We start from the raw sequence: 18,942 nt of genomic DNA, 5'->3' as shown, positions 1-18,942 counted from the left end.
AATCTACTTGGCGACAGATCCACTCAGCCCAGCATAACTGATATGTGTTAATATCCTTTCTTTTTCTGGGTTTGTGCACTTATCAACTTACCTTTCCAGCCCCAGTCCTTCATGACGGTCATCCAATGTATTTCGCTCTTCATCGTCGAGCATGACGGGTTAGAGGAAACCGTTCCATCACGAGTGGCTTTAGATGACTTGTCGTGTCTCTTCCAAGCCTCTGCTGTAATCTCTAGACATCTGCTGACAAGCCCCGAGGTAAGTCGAGAACCTAGAACTCTCCACCTGTCAGAGACCCAGTTCCGATCCTCTGTCTCGGTAGCCTCACAACCCGCAATCATCAGCGGCATTACGGGAAATATTGCTGCATGAGAATCTTCCGGAACAGTTGCTATAAGGGTCAGGACCTTCCTGGTCATGTCCTGCAACGAAACTTGTGTCGGAAGCTCTGGCACTGCCTGGTGAAGAAACAGCAAGGTTGCCCACTTATACGCATTAGCTGTCTGTATCAAATCAATCGTCCTTGAAGATAGTTGAGTTTCATGGGGGTCTTGGTCCAATTCAGTGAAGGGTTCCCATCGCTCAATCGAAGTCTTGAGACGGACTGCCTCGGAGACAATTGCTGGCGAGTTAAGCCTTTCCTGCCTTCGCCGAACGCGGTTGACCAGATCAGCTACACCGCCGAGGAGGGGAAATAGTGGCCCAGCACATCCCATGAGAGGATCTACCGTAGCACCTAAAGATGTAGAGCTGAATGAGCTGCAATCCGACATGAGCGGTAAATCCATGACGTATCCGTCATGACACGAAACGCGCGTTATGGTATCCATGTATATCCAGGTATTTGAAAGGAATCCTAACCCAATCGACTCATCTCTGGGGCGCTGAGAAGACTGATGGTCTATTAGTGCCTTTCGAAGAAGCTCGGCTCCTTTCCGTATGTAACTCGTGGTAGTAGAAGATCGAGGGTGGCACCAGGCCTGGGCTAAGCTCACGGCCAGCGCCGTACTAATGGTTGCCTCTGGTTTGCAATCGCTAGTTTCCATGACTGTGAGCTGTTTAACTGCGTATTTGAGGTGCCTTAATCCTATGGCGCGATGCTGAGGGAGATTATTGAACCCCTGAAAGCACGTCATGGCAGCAAGTGCGTGATAAAGCGCAGTGTGCTCCTTGGCCAGGGGCCAGACGATCATTCGCCATGGATTTCCGTTTGCACTGTCTTTGATACATAAAACCTCGCATATGCGACGATCAAAAAGCACGGAAATATTCTCTGGAGAGTCGCTATCGAGCTGCGGGACCCTGTAAAGAGGCGACCTGGGATGGCTCCTTGAACTTGATGGAGAGTCACCCGCTTCAATACTTATTTCTCCAAACTCGACATCTCTCTGAAATGCTGTCGTTCCTTCAACAAGTTGTAAAGTATCTGTATGCAGACCTGGCGATAAGGAGATGTCTTCATTTGGTAGATTGACACACGACAATTGTGATAATTCACTGTTTAGTGACCCCGTTATGATACCGCCAGGCATTGTTGGGCAATCTGACTGTGAGGCATCGTGATGGACTGCTGGCGCTTCGAAGGAATCAAGACCGGCAAGAATTTCGTAGAGGTCGTCCAGATCTTCGGATACATCGAAGGACATCTCCAATGAGAGATCATTGATCTGGGGGCCATCAAAGTCGGTCCCGCAGTCAACAAACTCGTATCGAGACCTTAGATCACCAGGAGTTTGGGCAGTATGGGATTGCGGGAAGGCTGGATCTCGTGGCAGGAATTCGGATGGGCTGAGTAGACCGCTTATGACTCCATAGTCTTCAGACTCACGTCTGTCTGGGAGTTCGGGTTCGTCTAGGTGGAAAGCTCGCGTTCCAATATGAGCCCGGTCCGACCTGGGTTCTCCTCCTCTGCCATCTGGATAAAGTCCTTAGCATTGTACCATGAGCCAGGAAAGGATCAGGTTGCTTACTATTACCTGACGAAATATTGTTTGCCCCGGGCTTCTCGAACTCCCTCCACCTAAACTCTGCTTGATAGCCTCCGCATGTCGTTTTCCGGCGAAGGCATTGGGAGCAAGAAGGTTTTTTCTCATCGCATTTCCTTCTTCTTGCCTTACACGTAACGCACCCTATACTAAATATTAGCACTTTCCTCCATATAGCTTTATTTGACATGGGTTTTTGCACAACCATTCCGGCTTTTTTTGTTCGGTGCTCGTTTTTGCGGCGCTGTATGCACCTGCTTTCCTGGGGAAGCTGGCAACAGAGGACGCAGCTGAGATGTCTCGGGAGGTGTCATATCTAAAGTTTTGCGGGTATTTTAATCATCTCTGTATGTTTCCTTCACGCAAATTCAGTCTTTCTGGCGGCTTGCTTGGTGTATCAGGATTAGATGTTGTGCAATGCTTGTAACGTGCCTGAGGAGATGGGGACTTTGATCGCTGTACATGTAGACCAGACGAGACAGTAGATAAGAAAGCGGGGGAATGTGGGGAACTATCCATAATAGGTCACAGTGGGCTGGGAAGGCCTTTTCTAGACTAGCCTTGACCCTCTACCACCAACTGACACCAGATCGACCAATAAGATGCAATTGATTTGATTAGCTAGGTGCATGTCCATGCCCCAGAGGCAAAGGGAAACTGGGCGACAATATCTCCTACATGTGTTCCATAATCTCTAACATTTAATCAAGGCATTTCTCTACTATAACGGTCGAAATAAGTCTCATCGTGGGGATTTAAACACAGACCAAAGCTGTCCGCCACTACGACTCCTCGGGTCGCAATCAGGTTATCTAATCCCCTGCATAGCTTGTAAGCTTCTTCTACAGACCAGACTGGCTGCCAGCAGGGCCAGAATAGCCATGGCATAGCTTCTGTCTAGTAGTCTTCATTTTTGTGCATTGTTAGAGTGTTCTTATACCAATAGTTCAGTTTCCCTTCATGATTGCAATAAGCTCACAAACAAAATGATGTTGATTATATCTCTGCACTATCGAGGTCTTACTGGGACTATGGGGATGACTGCAGCTTATAAGGTCAGCCTTTAGGCTGCAAACACTGGGACTAAGTTCTCTCTGCTGATTTAGGCTCTAAGCCATACGTCTCAACTGCAAATTCTTGCTGGGGCATTGCTAGATAACCCCTTCAGCAGCTGCTAAGCTGACATTCGAATCCAGGCTCGAATCCAGCCTTTCCCGTTCGTGGTTCGCTGCAGTTTCCTTGTTGAACTCGGCCAGGCACATTTCGAGGACCCGCTTCTGATAATCTAATACCCAACACACATGAGTACGATGAAAGCATTTGAGGTGCCACAATATGTTCGACTTACGGATCACGCCGTTTTCCTTGTTTGGATTCAGTATGCCCTCAGTATAAATCCCCACATTCAGGTTCATCTGAGCCATTTCGCAAAGATCGTTATCTTCCGTTGCGACAGTTCGGGCGAATTTGTAGTAGTTCTGAAATTCCTGCGTTTCGACAGGTGACTTGTTATAGTAGTCAAACTGCATGATAGTTTTGGACGGATCATCTGTCGGCCAGGTACGGAACGAGGAGATACCACCACCATACAAATTCAATGTTGAGTTGGGAAAGAAGTAAAGAAAAAGACCGTCGCTTGGACTGTCGCGTTTACAGTCTGCTTCTGCGAAATGACGTGAGAAATGTTTCTCGTTAAGCACTTTGTATGTAGTCGGCGCATAAACCTTGGAGAATGATGGGTGCGCAAAGGAGCAGTGAAGGCACTCTTGGAACCCATCAATAAGAGTCTTCCAATTATACTTGCCGGTATATTTGAGGCTTCTTCTAAAAGGGAATGCGGTGAAGTCAACTGTTGAGATGAGCTCTTCGAGGCCAGGAAAGTATTCGTCGAACTCAGGCGTCGAATCGGAGAAGGTTATAAAGAGGAGGCCGGTCCGGGTGATATGGTGACGCATTTGAGTGCCCTGAGAGCGTTAGTGTTCAAGTTGAAGGTATAGGAGCCATCTCGTACGTCACTTGTGAAAACTTGAATGCTCTTCCAGTCTTCTGACTCGCGTCGAACAGTAAATTTGAACTGCTCTAGATCGTAAAAACAGTCCTCGCCGTCAGCGGACCATCGTGTGACAACACCGAGATAAATCCAGGTCTAGAACACATCAGTGGCTGCCCCGATAAATTGCCGACATACGACCATACCTTGTTGAATATAGCACGTCTTTCTAAGGCAGCAATGGCCTTGCTGGTATACCATGAGGCAGGGAGTGTGTTTGGACAAGACATTTTTGATAGACAACTTTGATAAGGCGCATAAATCAATGTATCTACAAGGCCTCTGATGTGATGAGAATTTGAGACGCGGACTTTAGATATGTATCCATGCCTCGACAAACATGCGTTGACAAATGGAGTGCATGTATCAAAGTCACGGTCTTTCTTTGACTAACAGCTCTGCTAACCTCAAGCAGTGAATCGTGTTCCTTACCTCGATTAGGAAAAGCGATCCGCTGCTACTGGCCAATGATATGTCCAAGCCTCCGTTGCCTCAATTCCGAGCTGGGCAACCCCGCCTTTATCTGTGATATTTCTCTTCGTGATTAACAATCTCTTGAGAATTGAAAGAATTGATAAGTTGAAAGCTTATCATAATGTAGAATCCATGGTACTATAACAGATGTAGATTATTAGTTATGTCCTGCCGTTATTGCTATCCTGCTCATACCTCGATGAAATCTCGCCTGCCATCACTCTTCAGCATTGGCAAAGTTCTTATGTCACATTCGCGACCATGACTAAAACCTCAAATATCCTACTGATTGGAGGCGGGGGGCTTGGTGTTATTGCTGCCTTGAGCCTCGAGGCCAGTTCAAGGGCCAAAGTGACAGCTGTATTGCGTTCAAACTACGAAACTGTCAGTGCGAATGGGTACAAAATCAGTTCATGTGACCATGGTGAGATAGAGGGATGGCGCCCTACCAAAAGTAAGTGTTAGCCATCAAGATATCCCTTCAACTACCCACACCTGTTCTGTAGTCGTGAACAAAATTCCTCATCCGTCTTCGAATGACCTGGTCTATGATTACATCGTTATTACTACTAAAAATATACCTGGACTTGGCCGAAGTATGGCAGATTTAATTGCACCTGCAATTTCACCAAGCATCACCGTTATCGTCCTCATTCAGAATGGATTGAATATCGAGAGAGATTACATCGAGCGGTATCCTAGCAATGTCGTGCTATCTGGCATCAGCTTTGCCGGTTCGCAAGAGACAAGACCAGGCTGGATCCAACATACGAGCCACGATCATTTACGTGTTGGCGCCTTTCCAAGTACAGAGGTCAATATGGCAGATGGTGAGGCCGCGGCGAAGAATTTTGTCTCATTATACGCGGCTTCAGGAAAGGCTTCGTGCTACTACACGGACAATACCATGAGACACAGATGGAGAAAACTTGTTTACAATGCGACAATAAACCCACTTTGCGCCATCACCAACCTTGACTCTGGTTCTCTCCGCCAAGGTAGTCCAGCGATGAGAAAGTTAATACAGGCTGCCATGGAAGAGATCATGGCTGCTGCAGCTGCAGCTGGACACAGGCTCCCCTTAGAAACTGCCCAGGAGTTATTAGATGACGACGCTGTGGACGATAACTTTGAACCTAGTATGCTCCAGGACATCAGAAAGGTGTGCACAATTCCTCATAATCCTTGAGGACTCAGCCTGATGATTAAATAATTCTAGGGAAACTCAATCGAGTACGAATATCTAGTAGGGGAACCAATGCGTGAAGGGCTTCGACTTGGGGTTCCTATGCCGACTATCTCGATGATTTACTCGCTTTGCCAAGCTGTACAGAGCAGAATAATGCAATAACGTAAATCCGTTTAGGAATTCAAATTATTCTCGGGGTTAGAAATTATATAATCTCAAACTGTTTGTGGATATATAGGCAATAGATCAATAGAGTAAATCTAACTTAATCCTAATTCCTAAGTTGCAGGAGCTAATTCTTTAACATCCAGTTATGTAGCTAATTTATTATTTATTGTAGTTTAAAGTAAGACTCATCTCTGTGATTTTAGAATGAATGACACATAATGGCGATGGCTAGCTATGCAACATAATAAGAACATGGTTTTTTTCTTCAATATTAGCCTTCATCGGAGGCTTTCTCAGCAATCTATCAAACCTCGTTAAGGCTCATTTACAAGATAGTTTAGGATGCAAAAAGCCAGAAAGAAGCAACGGCAGATCATGTGCCAGATTTTTAATTAAATCATCTTAGTAGCTACCATTCCAAATCCCCAGAGTCATCAAGTCCCTCCAAAGCCATACATACTGTAGAGATATATTAGCCCTGCCCAATTCAATCTACTAATAGAAGCGCAGTGATATCAAACTTACACCCTTCGGCTTTTGCATAGCCATTACTTCGACACTGATTGACTGCCGCTGGCTTGACCTCTGCTCCTTCGCTCTTCTCTCTTTTGGCGTGTTTATCCACCATATCGGCCAGCGTAGCATGCTCATCTGGACATGTTCAGTCTTCTATAGTTACTAAGCGTAGCCGTGCGACCTACCTCCAGCATGATACAGGGAATGGACAGAGCTTGCGAGTTTCTCATAACTCTCTTCATGTCTTCGAACGATTGAATTGATCTCAGCCTCCAGATCGGGCTTCAAATGTTTCTCAAAGTCGGAGCTATCTTGCTTTGACTTTGAGTACACGTCACATCGTACGGTGGTTTGTCTAACAGATTCCGGAGAATACGTGAGCTGGTACCAGATGGGACTTCTCTTCTGCGAATAAACGGTGGTGAGAGGGCTGAATCGAAGCTGTCCGGCATCAGACCGACCAAACAAGCGCGATAAAGAGCTTTCATAAGGTGCAGACGACGTTTCCCGATCAAAGTCATGCCCTAGACCTCCGTAAACATGCGTCGCATTTGGTGCTAGCGAACCAAGGTACTTACCAGGAACCTTCCAGTTGAACTTCCCTTTTACTTCCCAAGATCCAAGATATTGTTGGGTCTGGTAAGTAGGTGCTGGCCTTCTCACAGCCTTGGCTCTCTCAAGCTTGGTATCGCCTGCTCCAGGGCTGTTGTTCAGGTTAATGTGTAGAAATCCATCATCATCCATCTTGGTGTGAACAGGGAAAAGACCATTTTGGCTCTTATCAAAACCAATCACATCCTCAAAGTGGGGAGCCTTCGTAAGTTCCCCCTTATTATTATAACTCCACCCATGATACTTGCAGCCAAGTATAGATGCTGAGCCAGAAGCCTTTCTAGTGACTGGAAATGCGCGGTGCCGACAGACGTTATGAAATGCTCGTACCACATCATCCTTGCCTAGCATAAGGAGGAGTCTAAAGCCCGCAATTTCAAATGCGATATAGTCGCCAGCCTTCGAGAACCGACTGCGATGACTGACGCAAATCCAGCTCTACTCTTGTCAAATTGAATCTAACATATATGGTCTCAGAACATACCTGGCTGAAGATGGCACGCTGTTCAACACCAAACCGTTTGGTGTCAGTCCACCATCCTTTTGGTAGCTTGAAAGGCCTGGCAGAGACTTGGCCTGCTCTAGATTTAGAGGGGGAAAATGTTTTAAGTAATAGGACAAGAGGCAACACTAAGGCAAAGAGAGTGCCAGGAAGAATATAAGGGGACACATCAATGAGCCTAGACATTGCTTGTGAGGCTTGGAAGCTGGACAGTGTCGTGGGGTTAAGGAGATGGTGATTACTTAAAGCATGTACTGGCTGAGTAATTGTTAGATTTTATGTCAAGTATCATATTTCTTCTCACATCGACTGAAGATGCGCTGTTTTGTATACGTATCGTGGTTATCACATGAGTAATCCACTTGGTTGGTCAGCCGATAAGATCTACTTCTGGATATCCTATCCCTTGCAGAACGCAAAATGACAAGCCTCAGATTTGAGACCGCCATTGCCAATAGTGTTACTTACTCAAGTGGGTACAATCTACTTTAAACGATATGGGAAACTGGTGTTCTGATAATAACACTACTAACTGTAGCGTTGGCCAATTATAAGCACTGAATTAAGGGGATTCACTTTCCTAAAGCGGGTGTATTTTACGCCATGGCTGTTATTGGCCACAAATGTCTGGCTTTATCTTCAAAAGAAATTCGTCAGATAATGCCAGAGACAAGCAGAAATAGCCACCTAGACAAGGTACCAGTAGCTACATAGAACTGTTCTCTATTGGAAGGGTGCTGGCATTGGTAGAAGCTCGTTGAATTGTATGTAGCCCCTAATGAGCTAGCAGGTAGGGAAGTGGAGGGGAAGGCGGTCTAGGACAATACACTGCGCTGCACACTACGTACTCTCTTGCAATAATACAGTGTATTGTAAGACAGTTATTTACGTGGTTTCGTTTTAGTATTGTGTTTCTTTTACAATGTAATAATAGCTTGTCATGCAATTGTCCTGGTGACTACTGTTTGTACCAAGCTGGGTCTGGTAATCTATAGAGATGCAAGGGCCTCAAAAAGTCAATAGCAGGATATGTACTTCACAGGACCGTAGCATCCATCTCTGAAATTGAGTAGCGCCCAAAGAAAACAACTCTGCATCATGGTATTTGTTCCCTCCTCGGTTGCTTCTGTTGCCACCAGATGCTCGGAGGATCTGCAAGCTAGCGGCGGAGGAACTCAAACAGACCATGAATCTTCCGAAAGGCCAAACCCAATTTGAAGCGTGGGCCCCGCATTCAATGCTTTGCGGTGTCTGCTACCGGGGACATTTCAATGGAGTCTCGGGTATCATTACCGAGGATCATGGGCATAGGCCCATGGTACCCCCATCGGACCATTGGGCTGGCTGTCGTCCATATAAGTCCTGCAAATGAGATGTATAGTCCAACTTGCACGACGAAGGGCATATCTCTCCCATAACACAATGCATGAAACTCAAGTAATCATTGTTGGTGGCGGACCGGCAGGTCTTGCCCTGGGACTCTCACTAGCCCGACTGAAGATTCATGTCAGTAGCTGCTATTTCGATAAGTACAGCACCCTCATGTTCAGTACTGACGATGCACTCTCGGCAGTCTGTCATTCTTGAAAAAGAAGCAGAGATCACCACTGACCCCAGAGGCGTGTTTCTCACTGGAGATGCGGTCAGAATACTACACAGCCTCGGGATCAACAACCTGACGGGCATAGGTCATGGTAGGTCCACAACCTTCAAGAGCAAATGAATCTGCAAACTGAGTCAAATCATGTACTCATCTCTATTGATACAGAAATGCCACATCTTAATTTCCATCGTGGTGCATTCAATACTCTCCCGTTCTTCTCAGTTCGCATCGGGGGCATCAACAGTCTTGAACAAGCTTTACCAGAAGGCATTTTGCAAATGCAGCCCCGTCTAGGTATGCCTTCTCTTTAGTCAAAAAGACAAGTGTCTTCCATGCTAACTGTAGATGCAGAAGGGGCTTTGAGGAAGGCTATTGAAGAGTCAAAGTTCTGTTCACTACGTGTCGCCTGTGAAGTGGTCTCACGATCGGAACAAGATCCACCAGTGATCGACTTCAACGATAGCCAAGGCACACGACAGCAGATCAAAGGAGAATGGCTCATTGGCGCCGATGGAAAGCTAGGTATCGTACGAAAACACTTCCTTGAACCAACTATAGGCATAAAACAGCAAGACGGTCTTTATCCTTACAGCGGCACCTGGATAGCCGCCAACTTGAAGATGAAGCTTCCTACTCCAGAGACTCATCCGGACTTTCCACTCTGGAAGTTTCGTTACTCGCCGCAAGAGGTTTATGATCTCTTCTGGCCTGTTGGATGGCATTTTTGCACCCCGCCTGGAAAGGCGACTGCTTCTGGAAGATTTGGCCCTTATGAGGAAAGACTCTGGCGTCATGAGTTTGCACAGGAGGAAGCACTTATCAAGGACAACTCGGAAGAGCTACTCTGGGAGCATATTACGCCGATGATCACTCTTGAGGAAGACAGCAGCCGCAGTCACAAGTTCGGCGGGCCTGTGTGTTACCCACGAGACTGTATCGAAGTTCTGCGATGTCGACCATTTCACTTTGTTCATAAAGTTGTTAACCGCTGGTTCAGTGGTCGAACTATCCTCATTGGCGACGCAGCTCATGTCTTTCCTCCTTTCGCCGGTCAAGGTATTGGAAGTGGCGTTAGAGATGCTCACCAACTTGCATGGAGGTTAGCCCTGATGCTCCACCCAGACTCCAAGCCCGAAAACCACGACAAGCTGCTCAAGTGCTGGGAGTCCGAGCGGCGTCAGAGCATCGATGACGCAGCGCAGTTCTCTATGATCAACGGCCGCATCTGCAATAGTGAGCCCTCTTTATGGTTACGGTTATGTCTCCGGCTTTTGATGTTTCTGCACGGCACGCCTGTCTTTCGGTACATAGATTATGTATCCCGTAAAGAGAAGAAGGGTTTTTCGAGTGTTGGAAGCGGGTTCTTTGTCAAGGAACGAAAAGGTGGCACTCGTCTTCCACAGATACATATGAGATCGAAGAGCCTGGCAGAGTCATTCTTATCGGACGAAGTATTGCGAAAGGGCAATACGATTTTCACTCTAGTGGTTGTGAGCGACGGAAACCCCGCTAGCCAGCAAAGTTTGCACGCCGAAGCAAAGGCTGCAGTCCAAGAAGCTGGACTTTCATCAATCATCTACAAGGAGGCCATCGTTGTTTACGATGCCCATTGGAGCGACTCATCACTAGGTCAAAAGACGCTTTCAGACACTAATGGAGAGTTTGGTCATCTCACAGTCTGTTCACCTTCGGAGATCGCCGCAGCTGATGGGCACATGGCGAATAGATATGACAGCTCGGTCTTTGGCAAGCGTCTTGGAAGAGGCACGAAGTTTGCGATTCTCCGACCCGACTTCTTTATCTTTGCTTGTTCTTCTGACTACGCTGGGCTGGTAAGCTCTCTGGAATCGTTGAGAGCTTTTGTTGGGTTTGGGGATGAGAAATTGTTGATACGGTAAAGCGGAGGAAAGAAAACTTGGGACCTTGATCCTAAATAAGGAAAAGATTTAGGTAAATTGTACAAGTTTAACCTAAGTTTAGGATACCTTTTACTAAATTTATTTTAACACCTTATCTAAGGCCTAATATTTTCTTACTTCCTAAGGCACGTCTAGCTCACAACCTAGATATTTATTATATTTCTTAGGCACAAAGTAGACCTTTAGATATAACCCAATGGCTCCAACTCTCCACAGATGAAGCGTCTCAAGGACACCAGGTTGGCCGAGCGCTACAAGCATCACGTTTCTGTTTTATCAAATGAAAAGAACTTCTCAAGAATGGAATTTACATAATAGCCTGAAGCGCGCAGACAAAATATCTATTCACATCGACGACAAATGTCGTAAGTAGCTTCTACATGAATCTACTGAACAGGAAGATAGCAACTCTCTGTAAAGAGACTATCAGACGCGTCAAAAGTCCAACTCTGCATAATGCGCAGTTAGCAAAGCTTCTTGTTCTAGGCTCACGTAGGTGAACGAACGATGCTTACTCAAACTTGATCACATTCCTCAATGTCCCAACCCGCGCCATGGTGACTTCAAGGACATCACCATCCTTGAGGAATACCTTGGGACTATGAAAAGCACCCACTCCAGCGGGTGTTCCCGTCATGACCGCTGTACCAGCCGGTATGGTTGTTCCTGTAACAAGTCTGTTAACATTGATCCCCCTCGTAAGTAATGGTGAAGTACCTTGACTCATATGGCTGAGAATCTGCTCTGGCGAGAAGACCATGTCTTTCTTAAACTCTGCTACTTGCCGAACCTCTCCATTGACTTTTGCTTCTACAGAAAAGCCTGACCCATCACCAAATACAGTTGGGCTAATCAACGCAGGTCCGATAGGTGCAAATTTGTCGAAAGCCTTGGCGAAGAAGAATTGACCCGCTGAATGCTTGGGAAGCTGATACATGCGGCAAGAAATATCATTGCCAACGGTGTACCCTAGGATGCAGTCCTTAGCTTCCTTGGGAGAAATGTCACGGCACTGTTTGGAAGTAACAAAAACGAGCTCTCCCTGTACGTGTAATCAGTATAAACTACCGTCATTTAAAGCAAGGTTTTATGTCTTACCTCATAGTCTGGGAGACTCTTTGCGCAAAAGTCATTGAGTGGAATGTCTTCATTTGGGTTTGCAAGTGATGCAGCTGGCTTGGTCCAAAGAGGAGGAACTGACGTCAAGGTGAGCTACAGTCTTGTTAGCGATTGACTCAGAGCCGTCTGTCTATTTCGCTTTGGCGTACTGAAGCTTCTTTGGCATGGCTTCGGTAGTTCAACCCCACGCAGTATAAAGGGAGGTCATCTCTTGGAAGTGGTGCTAAGAGCTGTATTCAATTAGTAAAGTGGATCGGTCAGAGCTTGATCTCAGTAAAGTTATGACACGGAAAGACTCACACGACGAATTGTCACTGTTATGGGCTCGTGCTTGTCGGCCAAGCCCTGTAAAGACTTGACCGCGCTGACCTTGGTGCCGAGAGCAGGCGGACCTTGAGCATCGGGACCCAGGTCGGCGAAATATGTTTCCCCGTCCTCTTCAGACTCGAATTTGATCAGTACTGCGAAATTAGCCATCGTGTAGGTATGTCACAGGGTATGTTGCCGGCCCGTGGATCTACATCGACATCAGTGCTTAAATACATTTTCTCTATAATAACACTCATTTGTAATGTCCCAGGATGTAATCCAGAAGAAGCTACTTTTTCTACGATACTGATATGAGGGGGACAAGAAACTACGGCAGATCTCAAGCTTTGACTTTTGAGATCCTCCGACGTGGGGTTAGCTGCAGTGAAAGTGCCGAGGTCGGTTAGTCATCGGAAATACTACATAATTCCTCGGAGCATCTTGCAAATCCACAATCTCGACCACTTCTCTCACCTCCGATGGTCTGATTACACCAGACAACGACCCAGCATTGACGTTTCATATGCTATTGTACACCTACAAGCGGCGTATCTAGTGATATTATCCGATAAATAGTATTTCCGATACCAAGAAATGTCTGCGTCACCGTCTTCAGGCGGCGGAACATCCGGCGCAGCTCCCTCTGCTCATCGGCTGAGCACCAGAGTCTGCGACAACTGCATTCGGTTCGTAGACCTCGCATCAATTCTCGGCACTACAGCATCTGACACTCTCCATGCCTCAGCTCCAAAGTCCGATGTGAGATGATCCGGCATTTCCCTGTTCCTAGTACTGATGCGACCGGCCTGGTACAGGCGATCTAGGACAGCCGTCATGCTCACGGTGCCTAGACCGCGGCAAGACATGTAGCTACTCTACGACGCGTCGTCGGCCAGGGCCAGCTCCTGGCTCCGGTAGGGCCCCACGGGCAATCCGTAATCGAGAGAGGAGGCATTCTGGTAAGAGCCGTCTACTGACTATTCAAGCATCACGCTATCTAATCACTCGCTTTGAAGACATAGAGGATACCACCCTGCAGGCCGATTCTACCCTTGAGGACATCACTTCTTCGGTTCCAATTGTTTCGGATCTACCATCTGAAAGCCCTGAAACCCCTGTCACTTCCCACACATCTATTGGCAATCAATCAACACAAAGTCTAAACATCTTGCCCGAAGAGGAAACGTACCTGTAAGAGACGATATTGCATGGTCATAGAACCTCATTCACTAACCATGTCAGGGCCGATGAATACTTTAAATCCATAAATGAAGCCATACCACTATTCTCCGAGGCCGCAGCATCAAGCAGCAAAGACGCCCTATCAGCATGCAGCCCCGAACTCGCTGAAGCTCTACTTCTCATCACAGCCAAACTCCTCGGCTTTAAATTTTCATCCCCTCATTTTGACCTCGACGGTCGTATAGACCTAATCCTAAGCAACACAACTCTTCAAGAAGACACAGCCGGTGATTTCCCAAGTCTTGACCTCTTTCGCAAGTTCTGCCTACTCGTCTTTTATGAATTCCACCAATTCCCTGGGCAGCAAGCCTGGATGCGCATAGGAAAGATCGTCCGGCTAGCGTATTGGATGGGCCTTGATCGTCTGGACATAATCCAATCCGTCTCCCCAGAATGGTCCAATGTGAGTGACGCGGACCTTCAGAACTGGAAACTTGTCTGGTGGTGTGTGTATCGTCTTGACTCGTACGCCAATCTCTCATCCGGAACACCGTACCAAGTTGATGAACGCCTTGTCAACACATCTTTAAATCACCAGGATCAGCTTTCTCAGGGTTTCGTCGCTCCTTGCAGGTTACCCCACGATCCGCGTGGTCTTCCTGACCTTCTCTTGTTCGTCAAGACCGGGAACGAAAGCAGTGTCCTCTTCAACATCCATCTCATCACCGTCACTGTCCTGCGGCAATTCGGTCGGGCAATGAGCATGCGCTATCTGGTTCCTCACGAGATCCTCACGGCGAATTTACTCGACGCAGAACGTACACTATCTGCAATACGTCTAGCCTTACCGCGAAACTTCTTGAACCCTGGAAGAAACGCCTTCATGAATGAGTCAAACACAAATCACCATGCGAGATTAGTTCCAGTACTCCAACTACATATGGCACAACTGCTGGCTGCCCTTGCGAGCTGCTACTATCTTCCCGAAGGCGATGATTGGACTCTTAGCTGGCAGCGTGTCCTGGAGACCTGCCAGAACATAGCCGGGATAGCAGAGAAATGGGACAGCAATTACACTCTCACGGTAGATCCAGCACTTTCGCTCATCAGCTTGACTGCGCTTGTCTTCTTGGATATTCACAAGAAGTATACTGAAAGTACAAACACACATCTCATATCCGAGATTGAGAATTGTGAGCTTCTCCTGTTGCTCCAGCTTGAGCAATTGTCGGTCTATTGGAAGCTTCCAAGTTTATTAATTTGTGAGTCTGACCGTCAACGCTATTCCATCTACTCAATCTCGCCTCTAACTATTTGTGTTAGTGTCGTTCAAGAGCTTCAAGGAATCGGTGACGGGTCCTCTTTCTTATCCACACATCCAACTTATCCTGTCCCGATTCGAGAGTCCGTTACATCCGAGGTGGTTGCAGTTCTTGTCCTCCGCGCAAACGCATCTCGAGAACGTGATATGGCTACATGGCACTTGAAGCCGGATTCACAGATATATAAATCTTTAAAGTCCCTACCTCATCACATCAGCTCTCTGACTCGACATCTTCTCGTATTGAAGTTCTTTGTGGGAGGACTTCAGGTTTAGGTCAAATGCATAGTCGACATTAACTACTTATCATACAAAAGCCGCCTAGGTCGCAGCTTAGACTACAGTAATTACGAGAAATGGGAGTATTATCCGTTAATAAAGGTATATAGCATTAAACTCATTCAGCTAGCTCATAAGACTAGATCAAAAACAATTATCGTAGACGGGCAGATGCGCGTTTCCTAACTATCGCAGTGCCCTCCTCGTGTGAATGTGACAAGACGTTACTTAGACCTTGCTGGGAGCAACCTCGTGGACCTCCTGATCCAGAGAAGAAACTCTCTCGGTCTCCTTGCTGAGAACCTCCTTCTCAACGTGTTCGAGATCGACATCGGCCACAGCGGCGTTGTCACCATCGATAACCTTGGCCAACTCCTCAAGGGTAGGTCCACGAGTCTCGACATACATGAAGAAGATGAAGAGAACTTCACCAGCGACCCAGATGGTGTAAATGAGGTAGAGTCTCCAAGTGTTTCCCCCGTATCCAGTTTCCTTCTCGCCCTCGGGAACGGCGGGGGCTTGCCACGCCTTGAAAGCAAGAGGGTTGAGGTAGTTGTTGAGTAGAAGAGCGATTTGGACCGAAATGTTGAGGAACATCAGACCCTTGGCACGGAGAGAGTAGGGCAGAATCTCGACAGCGTAACCGATCAAGAGACCAGACCAACAAGTCGAGTAAAAGACACCGTGAAGCCAGACAAGGAAGATCATTGCGTTGTTGGCGCCCGGGGCCTGGTGCTGCTCGTGGAGACCGCAGGTCAGAGTCCAGAAGAGCAGAGTCAGGCACATACCGCCAGTGGCGAAGAGGAAAGAGAAGCGACGGTTGAGGCGTTCGACGAGGAGAGCGCAGCCGATAGAGACAAACAGATCGAGAATGGTCTTTCCTGCAGTGATGATGAGACGTTCGTTCTCGCTATCGAGACCAGCATTGATGTAGAGACGGGCAGAGTAATTGGAGACAACACCATTGCCTGACCACTGCGAGAAGAGACCGAGGGAGAAGAGGACGAGGAGGCGGTAGCGGTTACCCTTGGTTTTGAAGAAGTCGGTATATCGGGAGCTGTTGTTGGCGAGCTGCTCAGCCTTGATGGTGTCGCGAATCTCGCGGTACTCGAACTGGACAGTTGGGTGGTTCTCGTTGCCGTTGGCGTGGTACTTGGAGAGGATATGAAGGGCTTCGTCCTGGCGGTCCTTGGCGATGAGGAATCGAGGGGATTCTGGGATCCCTAGAGGATGTTCGTTAGCAAGATCGTTGAATGGTTATATCAGAAGATCAACTTACACCAGAGAATGGCGAGCTGAATGAGACCGGGAGCACCCTGGAGGATGGCGGGGAATCGCCACGACCAGTCACTGTTGCCGCCGCCCCAGTAGTGAGTACCGAAGCAAGTCCAAGAAACAAGCAGAGAGCCCATGTTCCAGAGACAGTTATAAACAGTGGTGAAACGAGCACGGTGCTGAGGATGACACAGCTCAGCGAGAAGCATAGGAGAGGCAATCTGAGCAAATGAGTTGCCGAAACCTAGAAGAACACGACCGCCAGAGTAGGTAGCGTAGTCGGGAGCTCCAGCCTGGAGACCAGCGCCGATAGCCATGAGGATGAAGCCGAGAGCGATACAAGGGCGACGGCCCCAGCGATCGGCGATGACAGGGACAAGAGGGATAGAAGCGACTGAACCGATTTGGTAGAGAGCGACCAAAAGACCGAGTCTGCTGCCCTCGGGCTTATCGAAGAAGTCGTTCCAGGTGTCAAAGTTTTGAACGACACCCATGTACATACTAAAAACGAGCCATGTCAATAAACTGTGGCTGGAATTACTAACTCTGGGGTTTGCTTACCCATCCCAGCCAGTTCCCATGGATGAAACGCAGAGAACGCATGCATAGAAGGTCAAGACCCTCAGGCCGGGGTCCTTGTACCAAGTAACATGCTCAAACTTGGGAGCTTCCTCCTGAAGCTTCTTCGTCTTCTCATCGACGCCGAGGCCGATGATTTCCTTGATGCCCATGACGATTTCTCAATCGAGGGGAAAATGTTGAAAAGAGGCAATAGAGTGTAGTTTGTTCTTCTTCTGCCAGAAGCACTCAGTGGCCTTAGCAGATTGTTATTGAGGTGGAGAGTGAAAGGGAACTGATAAAAATGGGGGGAGATTCCAGGATAGATATAGAAAACGCGTCGAGTGAGGCCAGAACGAAATCTGAAATGCGACGGGCGTGCGGACCGGGTGGCAGACCCCAGATTGTGCGGAAGAACCGAGCAGGCAAAAGACAAACAGCGATTGAATCAAATGACAGGCGTCCGCTTAACGTGCGGTTCCACTCATTTGTTCGGAATGGGCGATCTTGTTCCACCTTGGCTGTCTTGGAAGTCTTGGTAGTCATGAGTCTCGAGCCAAGATGGAGGCCGGGCCGCGCTCATTTAGCAGGGGTGAAGAATGGAGAAGAGTGAAATCGACAGTCACAAGCTGGGGGATCTCCACTGTGCACTTGTTCCAACTGATGTTGTTGCACGGAGCACCCCGTAATTGAAGCATTATTATAATGGGGCTCTGCGATTAAGCCGCCCATGGGGGTGATTTTCGCTATTAGCCTGTTACCGAAAGGGGGCCCTTTCATCTCGCCACGGGGTTTTTTCGCGAGGAACGAACACCATGCTACAACATCGTCTTTTGTCTGTCGTATTTCTGCCATCTGATCTGATCTTCTGTCTAGAATCGTCGGGCCAAAACGTGCGACAGACATAACATCATGGCCATCACCGATGCTTACGCTTACGGGCTTGGGCTCTGAAGATCCCTTTTTGCCTGTTGCCAGCCCTTCTTGGGGCAGCCATCAATGGAGCTGTGCCTCTAATATTTGCCATCCTCCAAGACCATATTCTTGTTGTAGATGAGCCATTCAAGATGGAAAAATGAAGAAAACACAGCAAAAATGAAATTCCTCGTGGGCGGAATTATGACCCGTGACTTTTTGCTCAGATGGCTTCGGGGATATTCTCCAGTCTTGGCTTAGAGTGGCATTTGGCTAAATGCGGATAAATGCGGGTAAATAAACAACCTTAATCAGTCCGCCAATCACAAGCCGTTCCCAATTCTTCTCCTGATCGATTTCAATGCGATTTCTCTCGCAAAACCCGAATATTAAAAAAGAAACATGCAAATCCCGAGCTATTTTCGGCATATCAGCTGAAATAGCCACGATCTGTTATACCTAGCTTCAGAGTCATGTGCATGGAATTTAGCCGATTGACAGATAAAAAGTCGGCCTAGAACCTGCGCGTCGCATAATGATCCCAGAACAGCCCAGAGCCAAGAGTCTAAACTGGAGACCAACACAAGTTCTTAACCGTCGACCAAGACCTTGGCGCTCACCGAACCCAATTCTTTTTCGCGACGGTATCTCCACTCAACAAGATTTGTCCTGAGCTCGACCCGCCCTTGTTTGACGTGGAGCTCAGGAACCGAGGGCCGAAATTCCCCAGGCCCAGATTCTGAGACATCCACTGTTTTTCGGTCGAGCGTGGCTGATCTGACGGACTTGGATTGACTCCGCCATGAGGAATAGGCCGTTCAGCTGACGACGTCGCCGGCTTCCGATCGTGTTGTGTCAAGATGCACTCATATAGAAATGGATTCTACCTTTGTTAAGCGACTGCAACAGCTGAAATCTGTGGGCATCGTGCGCGGTGTGATTTCGCTGTCTACGCCTGTGCACAGC

The 18,942-nt window shown here is 47.7% G+C and overlaps 8 protein-coding genes across 8 annotated transcripts; 3 read left to right on the top strand and 5 right to left on the bottom strand.

Annotated features, from left to right (window-relative positions):
• Positions 1 to 3: 3 nt before the first annotated feature.
• FMAN_14021 (uncharacterized protein) lies at positions 4 to 2,193 on the bottom strand (the record flags this gene model as incomplete). The annotated part of the gene is made up of 3 exons (XM_041833565.1): positions 4 to 65; positions 92 to 1,915; positions 1,971 to 2,193. 3 exons carry the CDS (start codon positions 2,191 to 2,193, stop codon positions 4 to 6), a joined length of 2,109 nt encoding a protein of 702 aa, XP_041683915.1.
• Positions 2,194 to 3,136: 943 nt separating this feature from the next.
• Positions 3,137 to 4,265, bottom strand: FMAN_14020 (uncharacterized protein; the record flags this gene model as incomplete). The annotated part of the gene is made up of 4 exons (XM_041833563.1): positions 3,137 to 3,270; positions 3,334 to 3,949; positions 3,997 to 4,131; positions 4,182 to 4,265. The coding sequence occupies 4 exons, from the start codon at positions 4,263 to 4,265 to the stop codon at positions 3,137 to 3,139; spliced, it is 969 nt and encodes a 322-aa protein (XP_041683914.1).
• Positions 4,266 to 4,770: 505 nt separating this feature from the next.
• On the top strand, positions 4,771 to 5,698 carry FMAN_14019 (uncharacterized protein; the record flags this gene model as incomplete). Its single annotated transcript, XM_041833562.1, has 2 exons — positions 4,771 to 4,963; positions 5,016 to 5,698. The coding sequence occupies 2 exons, from the start codon at positions 4,771 to 4,773 to the stop codon at positions 5,696 to 5,698; spliced, it is 876 nt and encodes a 291-aa protein (XP_041683913.1).
• A 577-nt stretch (positions 5,699 to 6,275) lies between these two features.
• FMAN_14018 (uncharacterized protein) lies at positions 6,276 to 7,682 on the bottom strand (the record flags this gene model as incomplete). The annotated part of the gene is made up of 5 exons (XM_041833561.1): positions 6,276 to 6,325; positions 6,392 to 6,517; positions 6,568 to 6,906; positions 6,961 to 7,432; positions 7,479 to 7,682. 5 exons carry the CDS (start codon positions 7,680 to 7,682, stop codon positions 6,276 to 6,278), a joined length of 1,191 nt encoding a protein of 396 aa, XP_041683912.1.
• A 1,236-nt stretch (positions 7,683 to 8,918) lies between these two features.
• On the top strand, positions 8,919 to 10,997 carry FMAN_14017 (uncharacterized protein; the record flags this gene model as incomplete). Its single annotated transcript, XM_041833560.1, has 4 exons — positions 8,919 to 9,002; positions 9,070 to 9,190; positions 9,265 to 9,393; positions 9,451 to 10,997. 4 exons carry the CDS (start codon positions 8,919 to 8,921, stop codon positions 10,995 to 10,997), a joined length of 1,881 nt encoding a protein of 626 aa, XP_041683911.1.
• A 532-nt stretch (positions 10,998 to 11,529) lies between these two features.
• FMAN_14016 (uncharacterized protein) lies at positions 11,530 to 12,614 on the bottom strand (the record flags this gene model as incomplete). The annotated part of the gene is made up of 5 exons (XM_041833559.1): positions 11,530 to 11,684; positions 11,736 to 12,060; positions 12,117 to 12,230; positions 12,287 to 12,367; positions 12,438 to 12,614. The coding sequence occupies 5 exons, from the start codon at positions 12,612 to 12,614 to the stop codon at positions 11,530 to 11,532; spliced, it is 852 nt and encodes a 283-aa protein (XP_041683910.1).
• A 426-nt stretch (positions 12,615 to 13,040) lies between these two features.
• On the top strand, positions 13,041 to 15,225 carry FMAN_14015 (uncharacterized protein; the record flags this gene model as incomplete). Its single annotated transcript, XM_041833558.1, has 5 exons — positions 13,041 to 13,205; positions 13,298 to 13,405; positions 13,486 to 13,637; positions 13,689 to 14,855; positions 14,952 to 15,225. The coding sequence occupies 5 exons, from the start codon at positions 13,041 to 13,043 to the stop codon at positions 15,223 to 15,225; spliced, it is 1,866 nt and encodes a 621-aa protein (XP_041683909.1).
• A 231-nt stretch (positions 15,226 to 15,456) lies between these two features.
• FMAN_14014 (uncharacterized protein) lies at positions 15,457 to 17,234 on the bottom strand (the record flags this gene model as incomplete). Its single annotated transcript, XM_041833557.1, has 3 exons — positions 15,457 to 16,451; positions 16,508 to 17,004; positions 17,065 to 17,234. 3 exons carry the CDS (start codon positions 17,232 to 17,234, stop codon positions 15,457 to 15,459), a joined length of 1,662 nt encoding a protein of 553 aa, XP_041683908.1.
• Positions 17,235 to 18,942: the final 1,708 nt, after the last annotated feature.

The sequence above is a fragment of the Fusarium mangiferae genome (assembly GCF_900044065.1).
Source record: "Fusarium mangiferae strain MRC7560 genome assembly, contig: FMAN_scaffold007, whole genome shotgun sequence".
Lineage (NCBI taxonomy): Eukaryota > Fungi > Ascomycota > Sordariomycetes > Hypocreales > Nectriaceae > Fusarium > Fusarium mangiferae.
The sequence above is the reverse complement of the archived record's forward strand: the minus strand, read 5'-3'. Positions and strand labels throughout refer to the sequence as shown.